At 34.0% G+C, this 13,722-nt stretch overlaps 1 protein-coding gene across 1 annotated transcript in view; it reads left to right on the top strand.

Annotated features, from left to right (window-relative positions):
* LOC137658640 (gamma-aminobutyric acid receptor alpha-like) overlaps positions 1–13,326 on the top strand; it is a 240,619-nt gene extending 227,293 nt beyond the window's left edge. Inside the window, exon 9 of the mRNA XM_068393610.1 lies at positions 13,094–13,326. Within this exon, the coding sequence (XP_068249711.1) occupies positions 13,094–13,326 (233 nt within the window). The remainder of the gene's footprint in view (positions 1–13,093) is intronic.
* The last annotated feature ends 396 nt before the right edge of the window (positions 13,327–13,722 follow it).

Here is a 13,722-nt window from a genome sequence, read left to right as displayed (position 1 = left end):
TCTATTTTGCTATTTGCGGACTCTTTTCTTTGAAATAGACCATTCTTGTTGTTTGTTTTTTCTCTGGTAAATTCATAGGTGGCTGACCTCGTCTGTGACCGAGAACTTGGAGATGGTGAACGCTTAATGATATATGTGAACGTAATCCATAGATATAAAGACACAGTAACACACTCACACTTATGCAAGAAATAGCACTGCCTATAGTAACCCTTTAGTCCGTATTACTACGCCTGGACTGTCACTGGAGCCTGGAGGAGAACTGAAACGCAAGGACAGCCGCACTGTTGTCATGAAGGGTAGGTCTGTAATTCTTTTTCCAAATTTATCCCGTGAGCCTCCTTCTAACGAGAGAAGGACAGATTCATAGTGAATTGGGATATAATGGCTTCCCATTTGTTTAAAATCTAGAGATTCTGAGTTAACATACGGGAAATTTTAATGGAAGTTGGCGGAAAGCATTGCAATGTTATTAAAAAAGTAATGAAAATTGGTACCACTGAATCAGAATTGCGTCTATCTCACTGGATCGTAGTATGTTAATGGGTCCTTTGACAAGCCGGACAGTACTACATTAGATTCTTCTCTCCGATTACAGCTAATTTTGCCTTTGCCTAGACATACACCGAATAGTCTGGCATATTCTTTCCACATTCTCCTCTGTCTTCATACAGACAACAACATTTAGATTACCAAACAATTTTTCTTCACTCAAGGGGTTAACTACTGCACTGTAGTTGTTCAGTGGCTACTTTCCTCTTGGTAAGGGTAGAAAAGATTCTTAAGCCATGGGAAGCAACTCTTCTAGGAGGACACTCCAAAATCAAACAATTGTTTTTCTAGACTTGGGTAATGCCATAGCCTCTGTACTGTGGTCTTCCACTGTTTTGGGGTAGAGTTCTCTTGGTAGGGGTTACACTCGGCCACACTGTTCTATCTTAATTCTCTTATTCTTGTTATTTTGGAGTTGTTATAGCTTATATATGAAAGATTTATTTTAATGTTATTGTTCTTAAACTTCTCTTGTAGTTTATTTCCTTTTTTCCTTGTCTCATTTGGTTATTTTCCTTATTGGAACCCTTGGGCTTATAGCTTTTCCAACTAGGATTGTAGCTTAGCAAGTAATAATAATAATAATAATAATAATAAAAATAATAATAATAATAATAATAATAATAATAATAATAATAATAATAATAATAATAATGATATCTGCATGCCAACTGGACTAGGAAACCTTTGGCCTTGGACATGTTAAAAGTTCTAAGGTGAGATTGGCGATGTTATGTACTCATCATCCTCATCTCCTCCCACACCTATTGATGCAAAGGGCCTCAGTTAGATTTCACCGGTCGTCTCTATCTTGAGCTTTCTCTTCCTCTTGTTTTGTTAAAGTTTTTATAGTTTATATATGAAATATTCATTTTGGTGTTGTTACTGTTCTTGAAATATTCTATTTTTCCTTGTTTCCTTTCCTATATGCATCATCTCCTACTTCACGCTTCATAGTCCTCAGCCAAGTAGGCCTGGGTCTTCCAACTCTTTTATCACCTTGTGGAGTCCAGTTGAAAGTTTGGCGAACTAATTATTTGTGGGGAGTGCGAAGAGCAAGCTCAAACCATCTCCATCTACCCCTCACCATGATCTTATCCACATCTGGCACTCGAGTAATCTCTCTTATAATTTCGTTTCTAATCATGTCCTACCATTTACCTACCAATATTCTTCTGAGATCTTTGTTCTCAAATCTATAAAATTTGCTGTACATTTTTTCATTGTTATAGCACGACTCATGTCCATACAGATCTCACTAAACTGACATATAGCCTGATTTTTATACGTAATTTCAGGCAATTTGATTTCCAAATTTTACTTAACCAAGCCATTGTCTGATTTGATTTTTTCAATCTTTCATTAAGCTAATATTCTAAAGATCCTGTATTACAGATCATAGTTCCTAAATATTTAAATGATTCCACATCATTAATCATTTCTCCTTCCAATTATATTTAATCTTCCATTGCATATTCCGTTCTCTTCATCGCTGTCTTTCTTTTACTTATCTTGAGCCCAACCTCATGTGATACTTCTGCATTCTGGTAAGCAAGCTTTGTAAGTCCTATGGTGTTCTGCTAATAAGGACAGCGTCATCAACATTCTCTAGGTCCGCCAATTTCCTGTTACCAATCCAGTCCAATCCTCCTCCTCCATCTCCAACTGGTCTATGCATTACAGAATCCATGCGGAGGATAAACAACACAGGTGACAACACATTCCCTTGGGGTACTCCATTGTTCACTAGAAATTCATTTGATAGGACTCCACCTTATTAGATGACATGAAGTCCCCTGGGTAATCACATGATTATTTAGGACAGCAAATAAATGAATATTAAGATTGTATGAAGGGTAGTATCCTAGAAATTAAAATATGTTTGAAAGTATGTATTGAAATACATGTAATCGAAGGTCCCAACGAAAAATATCTGCAAATAATCAAAGGACCACATAGAGTATTAAAATATAAAAGAATATGATACTCGCTAACATCAACTTTGCACTTGCTATGCTCATGAACAGATTTAATCAAATTTACATATTTAAGAGGAACTATATAACGCAGGACTCACCACAAAATTATCCGGTGCACACTATCAAAGACTTTTTCATAGTCCACAAATGCCATCAAAAGTGGATTTCTATATTCTATATATTGGTGTACCACATGTCTTAAAATGAAAATTTGGTCCGTACTACTATCTTTTCGAAATCCTGCCTTTTCATCTCTCAGCTTTTCATCAATCTTTCTCTCTAGTCTCTTTAGAATGAGCATATTTTTTATTTTCATGATAACTGACGTAAGTGTTCTGCCTCTGTAATTATTCAGATCTCCTTTTGTGCCATTTTCACCAACACTCCTAGCTCCCATTCGTCAGGTTCTTCCTCTTCACGCCACATTCTTCGAAATAATCGTGTAAGTATTCTAGGAGTCACTTCATTTTCGACAAATATCATCTTAGCAGTTATTCCATCGTATCCATAGGCTTCCCTTCTCTCTATTGTTTTAATGATAGCTTCGACCTCAACACACTAATTTCATTCATGGGCACATTAAGGTGTTCCTCAGCTTCAGGTATATTAATCAAATTATTCCCTTCATATCTCCTATTCATGACCTCACTAAAGTGTTCCATCCAACGTTTCCTTTCTTTGTCTTCTTTTGTTATAACATACATATCTCTTTATTTATGGGTATATGCTTCTTCTTCTTTGTCCTAGTAGATTTTATTAATAATTCTATGAGTAATTCTTACACTATAGCCACTCCCTGAATTCATAGCTTTGTCATCCTCATCTGCTTTCCTGTCTAAATGTTCTCTCCAATCATTCCTGGCTTTCCTTTTAACTTCACAATCAATACTGGAATACTTAGCATGCTCTATTATTATTATTATTATTATTATTATTATTATTATTATTATTATTATTATTATTATTATTACTTGTTAAGCTACAACCTCAGTTGGAAAAGCAGGATGCTATAAGCCCATAGTCTCCAACAGGGAAAATAGTCTAGTGAGGAAAGGAAACAAGGAAAAATAGAATATTTCAAGAACAGTAACAACACCAAAATGAATATTTCATATATAAACTATAAAAACTTTAACAAAACAAGAGGAAGAGAAATAAGATAGAATAGTGAGCCCGAGTGAACCCTCAAGTAAGAGAACTCTAATCCAAGAGAGTGGAAGACCATGGTTTGATTTTGGAGTGTCCTCCTAGAAGAGCTGCTTGCCATAGCTAAAGAGTCTCTTCTACCCGTACTAAGAGGAAAGCAGCCACTGAATAATTACAGTGCAATAGTTAACCCCTTAAGAGAAGAAAATGTGTTTGGTACTCTCAATGTTGTCAGGTGTATGAGGAAACAGGATTATATATAAGGAATAGGCCAGACTATTCAGCGTATATGTTGGCAAAGGGAAAATGAACCGTAACCAGAGAGAACAATCCAATGTAGTACAGTCTGGCCAGTCAAAGAACCCCATAACTCTCTAGCGGTAGTATCCCAATGGGGGGCTGGTGCCCTTGTAATTTTCATTACTACTTCGAAAACTTTCAACACTCACTTTCTGTCTTTGTTTCCTTTTTATAGTATCCCAAGTATCATTTGATATCCACGGTTTTCTCCTTGTAACTGCATGTCCCAAAACTTCACTACCAATGACTGATATATGTTCTTAATATCTCACCATTCTTCATTAATTGTCTGCTCTTCGTCTCTTAAGGTCTCTAAGACTGCAAATCGATTCCGACATCCAATTGCAAAGGTTTCTGTGTTACATGATATTATTAATGCATATTTCTGCAACAACAACAAATAAAAATCGTAAATCATCATGCTTTTTATTTGCAAGTAGTTGGTTGACCGTGGAACCAGCCACCTGTTGAGATACTACCGCTAGAGTTACAGGGTCCTTTGACTAGCCAGACAGTACTACGTTGGATCATTCTCTCGAGTTGCGGCTCATTTACCCTTCCCCTACACATACACCGAATCATCTAGCCTATTCTTTCCACATTCTCCTCTGTCCTCATACACCTGACAACACTGAGATTACCAAACAATTTTTTTAAAGGGGTTAACTACTGTACTTTAATTGTTCAGTGGCTACTCTCCTCGCGTTAAGGGTAGAAGAGACTCTTTAGCTATGGTAAGCCGCTCCTCTAGGAGAACACTCTAAAATCAAACCGTTGTTCGCTAGTCTTGGGTAATGCCATAGCCTCTGTACCATGGTCTTCCACTGTCTTGGGGTAGAGTTCGCTTGCCTGAGGGTACCCCCGGTCACACTATTCTATCTTATTTCTCTTCCTCTTGTAACTTTTTTTAAAAGTTTTTATAGTTTATATATGAAAGATTTATTCTAATCTTACTGTTCTTAAAATATTTTATTTTAATTGTGCATTACTCCTCATACAGTTTAGTTATTTCCTTATTTCCTTACCTCTCTCGGTTATTTTTCCCTATTGTAGCCTTTGGGTTTATATAATCCTGTTTTTCAACTAGGGTTGTAGGTTAGCTAATAATAATAATAATAATAATAATAATAATAATAATAATAATAATAATAATAATAATAATAATAATAATAATAATAATAAAAAGGCAAATCTAATACCCGCTGATTTGATTGTCATTATTTTCCATACTATATCATAACCTACATGCACGTTCATTAACATATCTCATATTCACTACTAGATCACATTATATCAACATATCATATTTCAATATTATCCACAAGTTCCAAAACTATTTCTTATTTTCAATACACATATTACATCTCGAATGTAGCCTATCATATCTTTACTACAAACTATATCATATCTTCACAATTTCATCACATTTGATTATATATTACCTTTTCAATAACTCATACCAATACTATTTGCTACTATTATCTTGCTTTCTCTACCTACATCGTGCCTCAAATAAAACCATTTTAATTATCTTCAATGTAATATCATATTTTTACTATTCATTTTAATATTCTAACTATTACAATACTATATGTATCATATACTGATATTGTCTTTAAGTAATATGAAATTCTACTGAAGATAATAAAAAATAGTGAAATGAAAATACAATAGTATAGATATAAAGATTAGTAGATAATGATATAAAAACTCACTACTTTATCCTATTTCATATATATATATATATATATATATATATATATATATATATATATATATATATATATATATATATATATATATGGTGTCCGGTCAATTCGTCGACGGCAATTCGTCTTTACTCAATTCATCGTTGCTCAATTGATCGTTACTCAATTTGTCCCCAAGTCAATTCGTCGTTGGGCAAATCGTCGAGTTCAATGATTCATTTTCGCATTTTCGACACTCCTTTTTTTTTGTCTTACATATGGGACCCTTTTTGCTCCCTCAAAAACGATATTGTCTAATGACAATTTTAGTTCAAATGTACTTTTTAAAACTTTTCTCCTTGAAAAAAAAGGAATTGTCTAACGACAATTTTAGTTCAAAATTACTTTTTTAAACTTTGCTCCCTAAAAAAAAAGGGATTGTCTAACGACAATTTTAGTTCAAAAGTACTTTTTAAAACTTTGCTCCTTAAAAAAAAAAGGAATTGTCTAACGACAATTTTAGTTCAAAAGTACTTTTTAAAACTTTGCTTCTTAAAAAAAAAAGGAATTGTCTAACAACAATTTTAGTTCAAAAGTACTTTTTAAAACCTTGCCCCTTAAAAAAGGAATTGTCTAACGACAATTTTAGTTTGAAAGTAATTTTTTGAAACTTTGCTTCTAATATTGTATCTTTTTTAGGAAAGGGGGAAGTTACAATATAAATACGAAAAAAAGTGTAGTGTTTATTTTCAGTCAAATTTATAGTACAAGATAATATATAAGGAAAATAGTAGACAAGTTACAATAAAACTTTTAAAAATATTGGTTAAGCATTTAATTTCTAAAATTTAAGATTGTGTGCGATTGTTTTCAGAAAGGTAATTTTTTGGTTGGGATCATTTATCTCCATGAAATTTTTTATACGCAAAATCATGTCTCTATATTTTTTCTTTTGCATTGGCTCATCTCCTTTGATAAATTTCTGCAGTTTGGGACTATCAAACCTTTCCTCACATTTCAAAATATCTACGAGCTTCCAAATATTTGGATGACTCATATTCACTGTGTCTTTTAGTGCGCTGTGGTAGGCTTCTAAATTATTTGTAGTTCTAGTAATCCCAGACATGCATCTATCCCAAACATTCCAAATAGTTAATGGATATGGTGGTTCAAGACTTCGCCTCCTCTCTCCTCTTCCTCTAAGCGGTCCTATGTAATTATTCTCGAAATAGGAAACTACCGACTGTGGCATATCATCATCATCTACAAATTCCTTCTTGAACTATATGCTTGTACACATTTTGCCCTAAATGAAACAAGCAGCACGCTAAATTTGAGGCAGGAAACGATTCAAGAAATCCTTTATGCGCTGCTTTTTCAAAATCCATAAGTATGCAATCTGGGCCTTCATCCTGCAGCAATTCACTTATTTTGGCAAAAAGTCTATTATATGTGTTTTGGCTATTGTTTGATAGCAATGCAAACAATTGTGGGACATTTAGATTATCGATCTGTACGTGCACTATATATAATTGAAAAAATATACTAGAACAGCATTTAAATGTTCCGTCTTGTACACTTTTAAATGTCTCAGCGCTTCATCACTTGCAAATATCAATATTCTGCTTGAATCTTCGATTCCACTATCAAACTTTAAAAAAATTTCATTAGTGTCTAAGCAAGAGTATTGACTTGGAATGGACAACCCAACATTTGTTTGTGGGGTTGCGGGATAATTAAAATCTGCTTGCCCCCAACGTCTGATATTCTTGCCGAGTTGTTCCAACCGAGGAATTTGTGATAAAGCACATTCGTTTAACTTTTCAACTTCACTAGCAATTATTGAGCGAGGTGCATCACGAAATGAAATTAACTTTGCTTTAATATTTGAGACCACAGTCTTAGCATTTACCTCTGCGGCTGTTGAAGCGTGATTGTGGATACCAACCTTCTTAATCTCTATATAGTTTTCATCAGTATGAAGTCTTGCCTTGCATGCACGATTTTCACACCTCCAGTAGATCTTCAGTCTATCTGCATTCTCCTTATTTTTAGTATATATATAATTCTCTTCATCAACAGCTTTGTTTTTTCCTTTCTCTGAAATTAAAGTCTTGCAGGTAGCCATGTTGTTGGATGGGTGTATTCTTTAGAAGTAACTCTATATAAGTAAAAACCTTTTGTTTCCAACTGTCCAAAACAGTAAAATTATAAATATAACAGTTAATCAACCTAGTGTCTTTTAACTTGGGGACAAATTGCCCAACGACGAATTGACTTGGGGACAAATTGAGCAACGATGAATTGAGCAGGACGAATTGGGCAACGACAAATTCACCAAGGACGAATTGCCCTAGCACCATATATATATATATATATATATATATATATATATATATATATATATATATATATATATATATATATATATATAAATATATATATATATATATATATATATATATATATATATATATATATATATATATATATTTATATATATATATATATATATATATATATATATATATATATATATATATATATATATATGTATATATATATATATATATATATATATATATATACATATATATATATATACATATATATATATATATAATTATATATATATATATATAAATATATATATATATATATATATATATATATATATATATATATATATATATATATATATATATATATGTATATATATATACACACACACATATATATATATATATATACATATATATATATATATATATATATATATATATATATATATATATATATATATATATATATATGTATATATATATGTATATATATACATATATATATATATATATATATATATATATATATATATATATATATATATATATATATATATATATGTATATATATATATATATATATATATATATATATATATATCTGTGTGTATATATGTATATGTATATGTATGTATATAAATAGTCTGGCATATTCTTTACAGATCCTCCTCTCTCCTCATACACCTGACAACACTGAGATTACCAAACAATTTTTCTTCACCCAGGGGGTTAACTACTGCACTGTAATTTTTCAGTGGCTACTTTCCTCTTGGTAAGGGTAGAAGAGACTCGTTAGCTATGGTAAGCAGCTGTTCTAGCAGAAGGTGACTCCAAAATCAAACCGGCGTTCTCTATTCTTGGGCAGTGCCATAGCCTCTGTACCATGGTCTTCCACTGTCTTGGTTTAGAGTTCTCTTGCTTGAGGGTACACTTGGGCACTCTATTCTTTCCAATTTCTCTTTCTCTAGTTTTGTTAAAGTTTTTTATGGTTTATATGGGAAATATTTATCTTAATGTTGTTGCTATTCTTAAAATATTTTATATTTTTCCTTTTTTCCTTTCCTCACTGAGCTATTTTCCCTGCTGGGGCCCCTGGGCTCATAGCATCCTGCTTTCCCAATTAGGGTTGTAGCTTAGCAAATAATAATAATAATAATAATAATAATAATAATAATAATAATAATAATAATAATAATAATAATAATAATAATATGTATATATACACTGTATATATGTATATATATGTATATATATTTGTATGTATATATGTATATATATATATATATATATATATATATATATATATATATATATATATATATATATATATATATAATGTATATATATATAAATATATATGTATAATAATATGTGTGTGTATAAACTCCAATATTATATCATATAACAAAACATATCTATAGTGAATACCATTACAATAGTACCAGTACCACTATATAATTCTACCACTGTGTACAGCAACTGCAAAACTTACTATTACTCAAGATGCTATTGCTTTGTTGAATTTTCTAATTTGCATGATTCAACCTGGTATAATCCTCCCTAGGTCTATTAGGGAGACCTCTCTGAATAGGGATGGAATTGCGTTCTACCTTAGTTTTCGTTTCTCGTTAACCAGTTTATTTTCAAACTGATTCTTTTCAAAGTGCTCCTGTGAAGTCAAAAATTATTATAAGAGGCCAATGCTGCAATAAAAAAAAAATGTCATAAAATACTTAAGACGATTGACAAAGAAACAGTAAAGATACTGCCATGTCCTCATAATGTTGTAGTAGGCTTAATTTGGTTTCCAGTAGCATATAGGGTAGGAAACATTATAGAGAAGAAGTTAGGCTATAATCATATGAAGAATAATAGTAATAAATGGAGTATGCAGATGCAGAAAACACGAGGAAGAACACGAATTCTTATTCAATAAACGCAGAATCCTATATGAATAACCATAATTAACATAATAAGCACACAGTAAACAAAAGTTGTGAAATATTTGACAATTCTATCAAACGCTAATTTATTTTCCACCTGCTTCGCTTCTCTTATCTCTCAATTTATTTCCCTCTTAGTTTCTTCAACTTGAAAGGTAACTAAAGCTCTATTAAAACCTAAAATAATCATCCTACAATAATACAATCTTATAAGCTTCAATTTTTAAATATGATAACTATCCTTTACTCAAATATGGTCTTACTATGCATTATTAGACTTCATTCGGTATTGAGAGAGAGAGAGAGAGAGAGAGAGAGAGAGAGAGAGAGAGAGAGAGAGAGAGAGAGAGAGAGAGAGAGAGCTGGATATGCTTGACTTTCGTACAATGGCTGCTGGTGTCAAAATGGCACCCAATTTTGAAGTTGGCGCTACTTTTGTTTTTTATTGGTAATTTGGTTAGTAATGACGTCAGGCTCAAATTCAAGGCTGGGAGTCGAAGCAATGTTTCTATTCCTGCAACAATTTTCCATTTGGGAGAGGTTGTACTTGCAAGTACCTTTTATATCTTCAAATTTTGATTTTGAAGGTTCATAATCAATCCTCTCTGTTCTAGAAAGATTTTCCATATCCTTGGTGGTTTATAAGTGACAATGTGGCAAACCTGTTCTGTAAAGGAATCTGGGCTTCTTTCTATGGTTGGTGTTTTTGGATAATAGTGCTATTTGCAATTTCAGATACCATAATCGAAATACATGTGCTTATATAATGGCTTACAAGTAACAGCAAAAAATACGACAATGCTATAGTTTTGTAGACCTCAAATAGGCAGACACCGAATTTGTGCCTGGTGAAGCTATAGGAACAGAATTCTCCAGATAGTTTGCCTTAGAGGGATTTGATGATGAAGAGGTGACGTTATCATTACTCAAATTTAGCATCTTCAAAATAACGAGCAGTTTTTCTAACTATTGGTTAAATCAAGTGGACTGGAATCTACGCTAGAATAAGACGAGCCTTGGGCATTGTTGCTACCTAAAAGTTTTTTCTAGCTGCACCAAATGTAATTTGATAGTTATCAGCTTCTCAAATATACTGTAGCTTATCTCGAGTTCAGATAATGAGCCCCCTTACAGTGAAAAGAAAATATGTTTGCCATACAATATGCAGATAGGTCATGGAACTTTTAGCAGGTTAAACATCTTTTCCAAAAGGTGTGTTTGATATTGACAAGGAAAAAGTCGTAGCTTTTATAATATAGTATGGGGTGAGGATGAAATTTCTTGACTGGAATGTTTACGTGTCAAATTTTTTATAGTTTGGTAGGAATGCTGTAGTAGATACTAGTAAGATGGTATTTTGGTACCTTCTAGTTTTCTAGCTTTGAAAATTGTTGAAAGACACGTCTTGAGTAAATAATTTTCTGAGAACTCGTAAAGATCCATACTGTAGATTATTCCTTTATCATGGTTAAAATTTAGGTTACAAAACACTCTTTCAATAATATCAGGTTACCTTGTGGAATTGTACTGACTTTCTTTTCTAGGCACTTGAATCCCTTAACGATATCATAACACCCCTCCGTTTATAAAGCGACATACCAAATAGGTTCAGGTGTGATCGCTGGGGGAACCTTGTCACAAGACAAGAAATATTTATATGGGTTAGATTATTTGGATAATGAAACAAATAACAATGAGACGACTGCAGGCACAAAGACGTTGCTTTGAGACCTCGATGCTCTGAGTTTCTCAATCAACATTAGCCAAGAGTTGTGTCTGGTTGGCGTTATTTTTTTATGATCCGTCATATTGCTGAGTCAAGTCTCTTTCCTGCAGAGCCGGAGGTGGAGAGAGCGCAGTGGCAGATATAGCAATTGTGGCCATTAAACAATAACAGCCACCCCTCCTTAACACAAGTTGATATCCATGGTACCATCCACCCCAATGCCCAACTTAAGGAGATTCCAATGAAGACGCAGTTAGTTTGTTGTTTTCAGTCCTGTTGGAATAGGCAGATCCTGGTCTTATTGATTTTACATTACATACAATGTAGTCTTAACCTTTGCCATCCTTGCTGTGTCTCTCTGTATTGCCAGACCCCTAGTGGCTAAGTAGCTTGGTCATTTTTTTCATGTATACAGAATGAGCACTTGAAAGATTTAATTATTTCTGTTCAACTTAATAAAATATGACTTTAAACATTTCCAGTGAACTTTAACGCTAAAGTAGATATTCAAATTACGTGCTCAGTAATCTTTGTGAATATTTTCTTTTTTTAATTAAAAAACTGTTGAAAAAACACTGATTAAACTCTGTCATTATTCTCGTCTCCCACATTATTATGTCTTGGCCCTACAAGGCCACACCACAAATTGGTGGCAGCAGTGGGACTTCTTATTCAAAAGTTTCAGTTAAAAGAAAAATATATAACGACTAAAAATGAGCGTTCTGGAAGAACCACAAAATGTGATGATTACGATTCAAGAAGACAACCTCGGACGTATACATCATTATATAGGGCCCAAGGGAGAAATGATTTGTCCTGGAGGAGCCAATGTCATGGGAGGACTAAAAACCAGAGGGAGTATTAAATAGTAGTCCTATAAGTGAAGACGATGGATTCGAACATCGGCTAAGAAGAGGCGGTCAGTTGAGTGAGTAAGTTACTTTTCCCCCACTGACAGAACATGTGCCAGTTTTTCAGGATGTAGTACTTGAAGAAGGACATCGTTTCCTTTCCATCGAAACATTTCTAAGTACAATAGAGGCAGTGACGTCAGAAAGATGCTGGACCGATAGACAGAAAATTGTCCTGGCGAAGCAAAAAATTCGAGAAGATGCACATAGAAAAGTGAGGAAAGATCCAGAATTTATCAACCCAATTACGTGGGGAACGTTCAGACGGCACCTTCAACAGAGGTTATGCCTAAGTACGGCCAATCTACACGACCATTTGTACAATTATGTCCCAACCAAAGTGTGATCCGCACTTTAAATTTCTTACAAGAATTGCTGCAGCGTTGGAAGACTTTCTGGATGGCCACGAGGCCTTGTAGGACATTAATGATCCTTGATTGAGGTAAACGATGAAATTCCAACTTTCTGCATACACATGGGCACACTGTATCAACCCATACCCATAGAGAGGGCCATTGAGAACGTGGGGACATTAATGTCGGGTGCACCCATCGAAGGAGATAGAGAAGAATCTCGTTCTGGAGGACATAATCGACAGCAGCAGACACCTTCAACACCATCGTCATCGAGTCAATCGTCTGGGAGCGCTCCAAGTATCATGAAGAAACCGTTGGGCCAAGGGATGAAAAATAAGTCGCAGATTCAGAAGAGGCTTCAGTGTTTCAACTGTGGAAAGTGAGGACATTATGCCCGCCAATGTAAATTGGCTTGAACCCCGACACGGGAGCAATAGCATCGCCACTGGCAATAGAAGGACCAGCACCCAAGTATGGAGCACCACCCTACAACCCCAAACCCAAGGTGGCTTTTCTGCAGGCCTTCCCATGGTGGAGGCCTCCATCGTCGCATCCGCCGCCTGCAGCATGGTAGACGTCGCCCGCCCAAGGACAATCCCGGGCGGTGACAGCGGCATCAAGAATAGACCAATAGGAAGAAGACAGAAGACAGAGCACCAGCAACCTGTCATCAAAGTTAAGTTCCCATCAGGCTTTAAAAACTGTTGATAGATACCGGGGCATTTGTTGCTTTTATTATTGAATCACATATTACGGTCACTCAAGTTCAGAATGAGGTT

The sequence above is a fragment of the Palaemon carinicauda genome, chromosome 1 (assembly GCF_036898095.1).
Source record: "Palaemon carinicauda isolate YSFRI2023 chromosome 1, ASM3689809v2, whole genome shotgun sequence".
NCBI classification, from domain to species: domain Eukaryota; kingdom Metazoa; phylum Arthropoda; class Malacostraca; order Decapoda; family Palaemonidae; genus Palaemon; species Palaemon carinicauda.
This window is presented reverse-complemented; position numbering and strand designations above follow the sequence as displayed.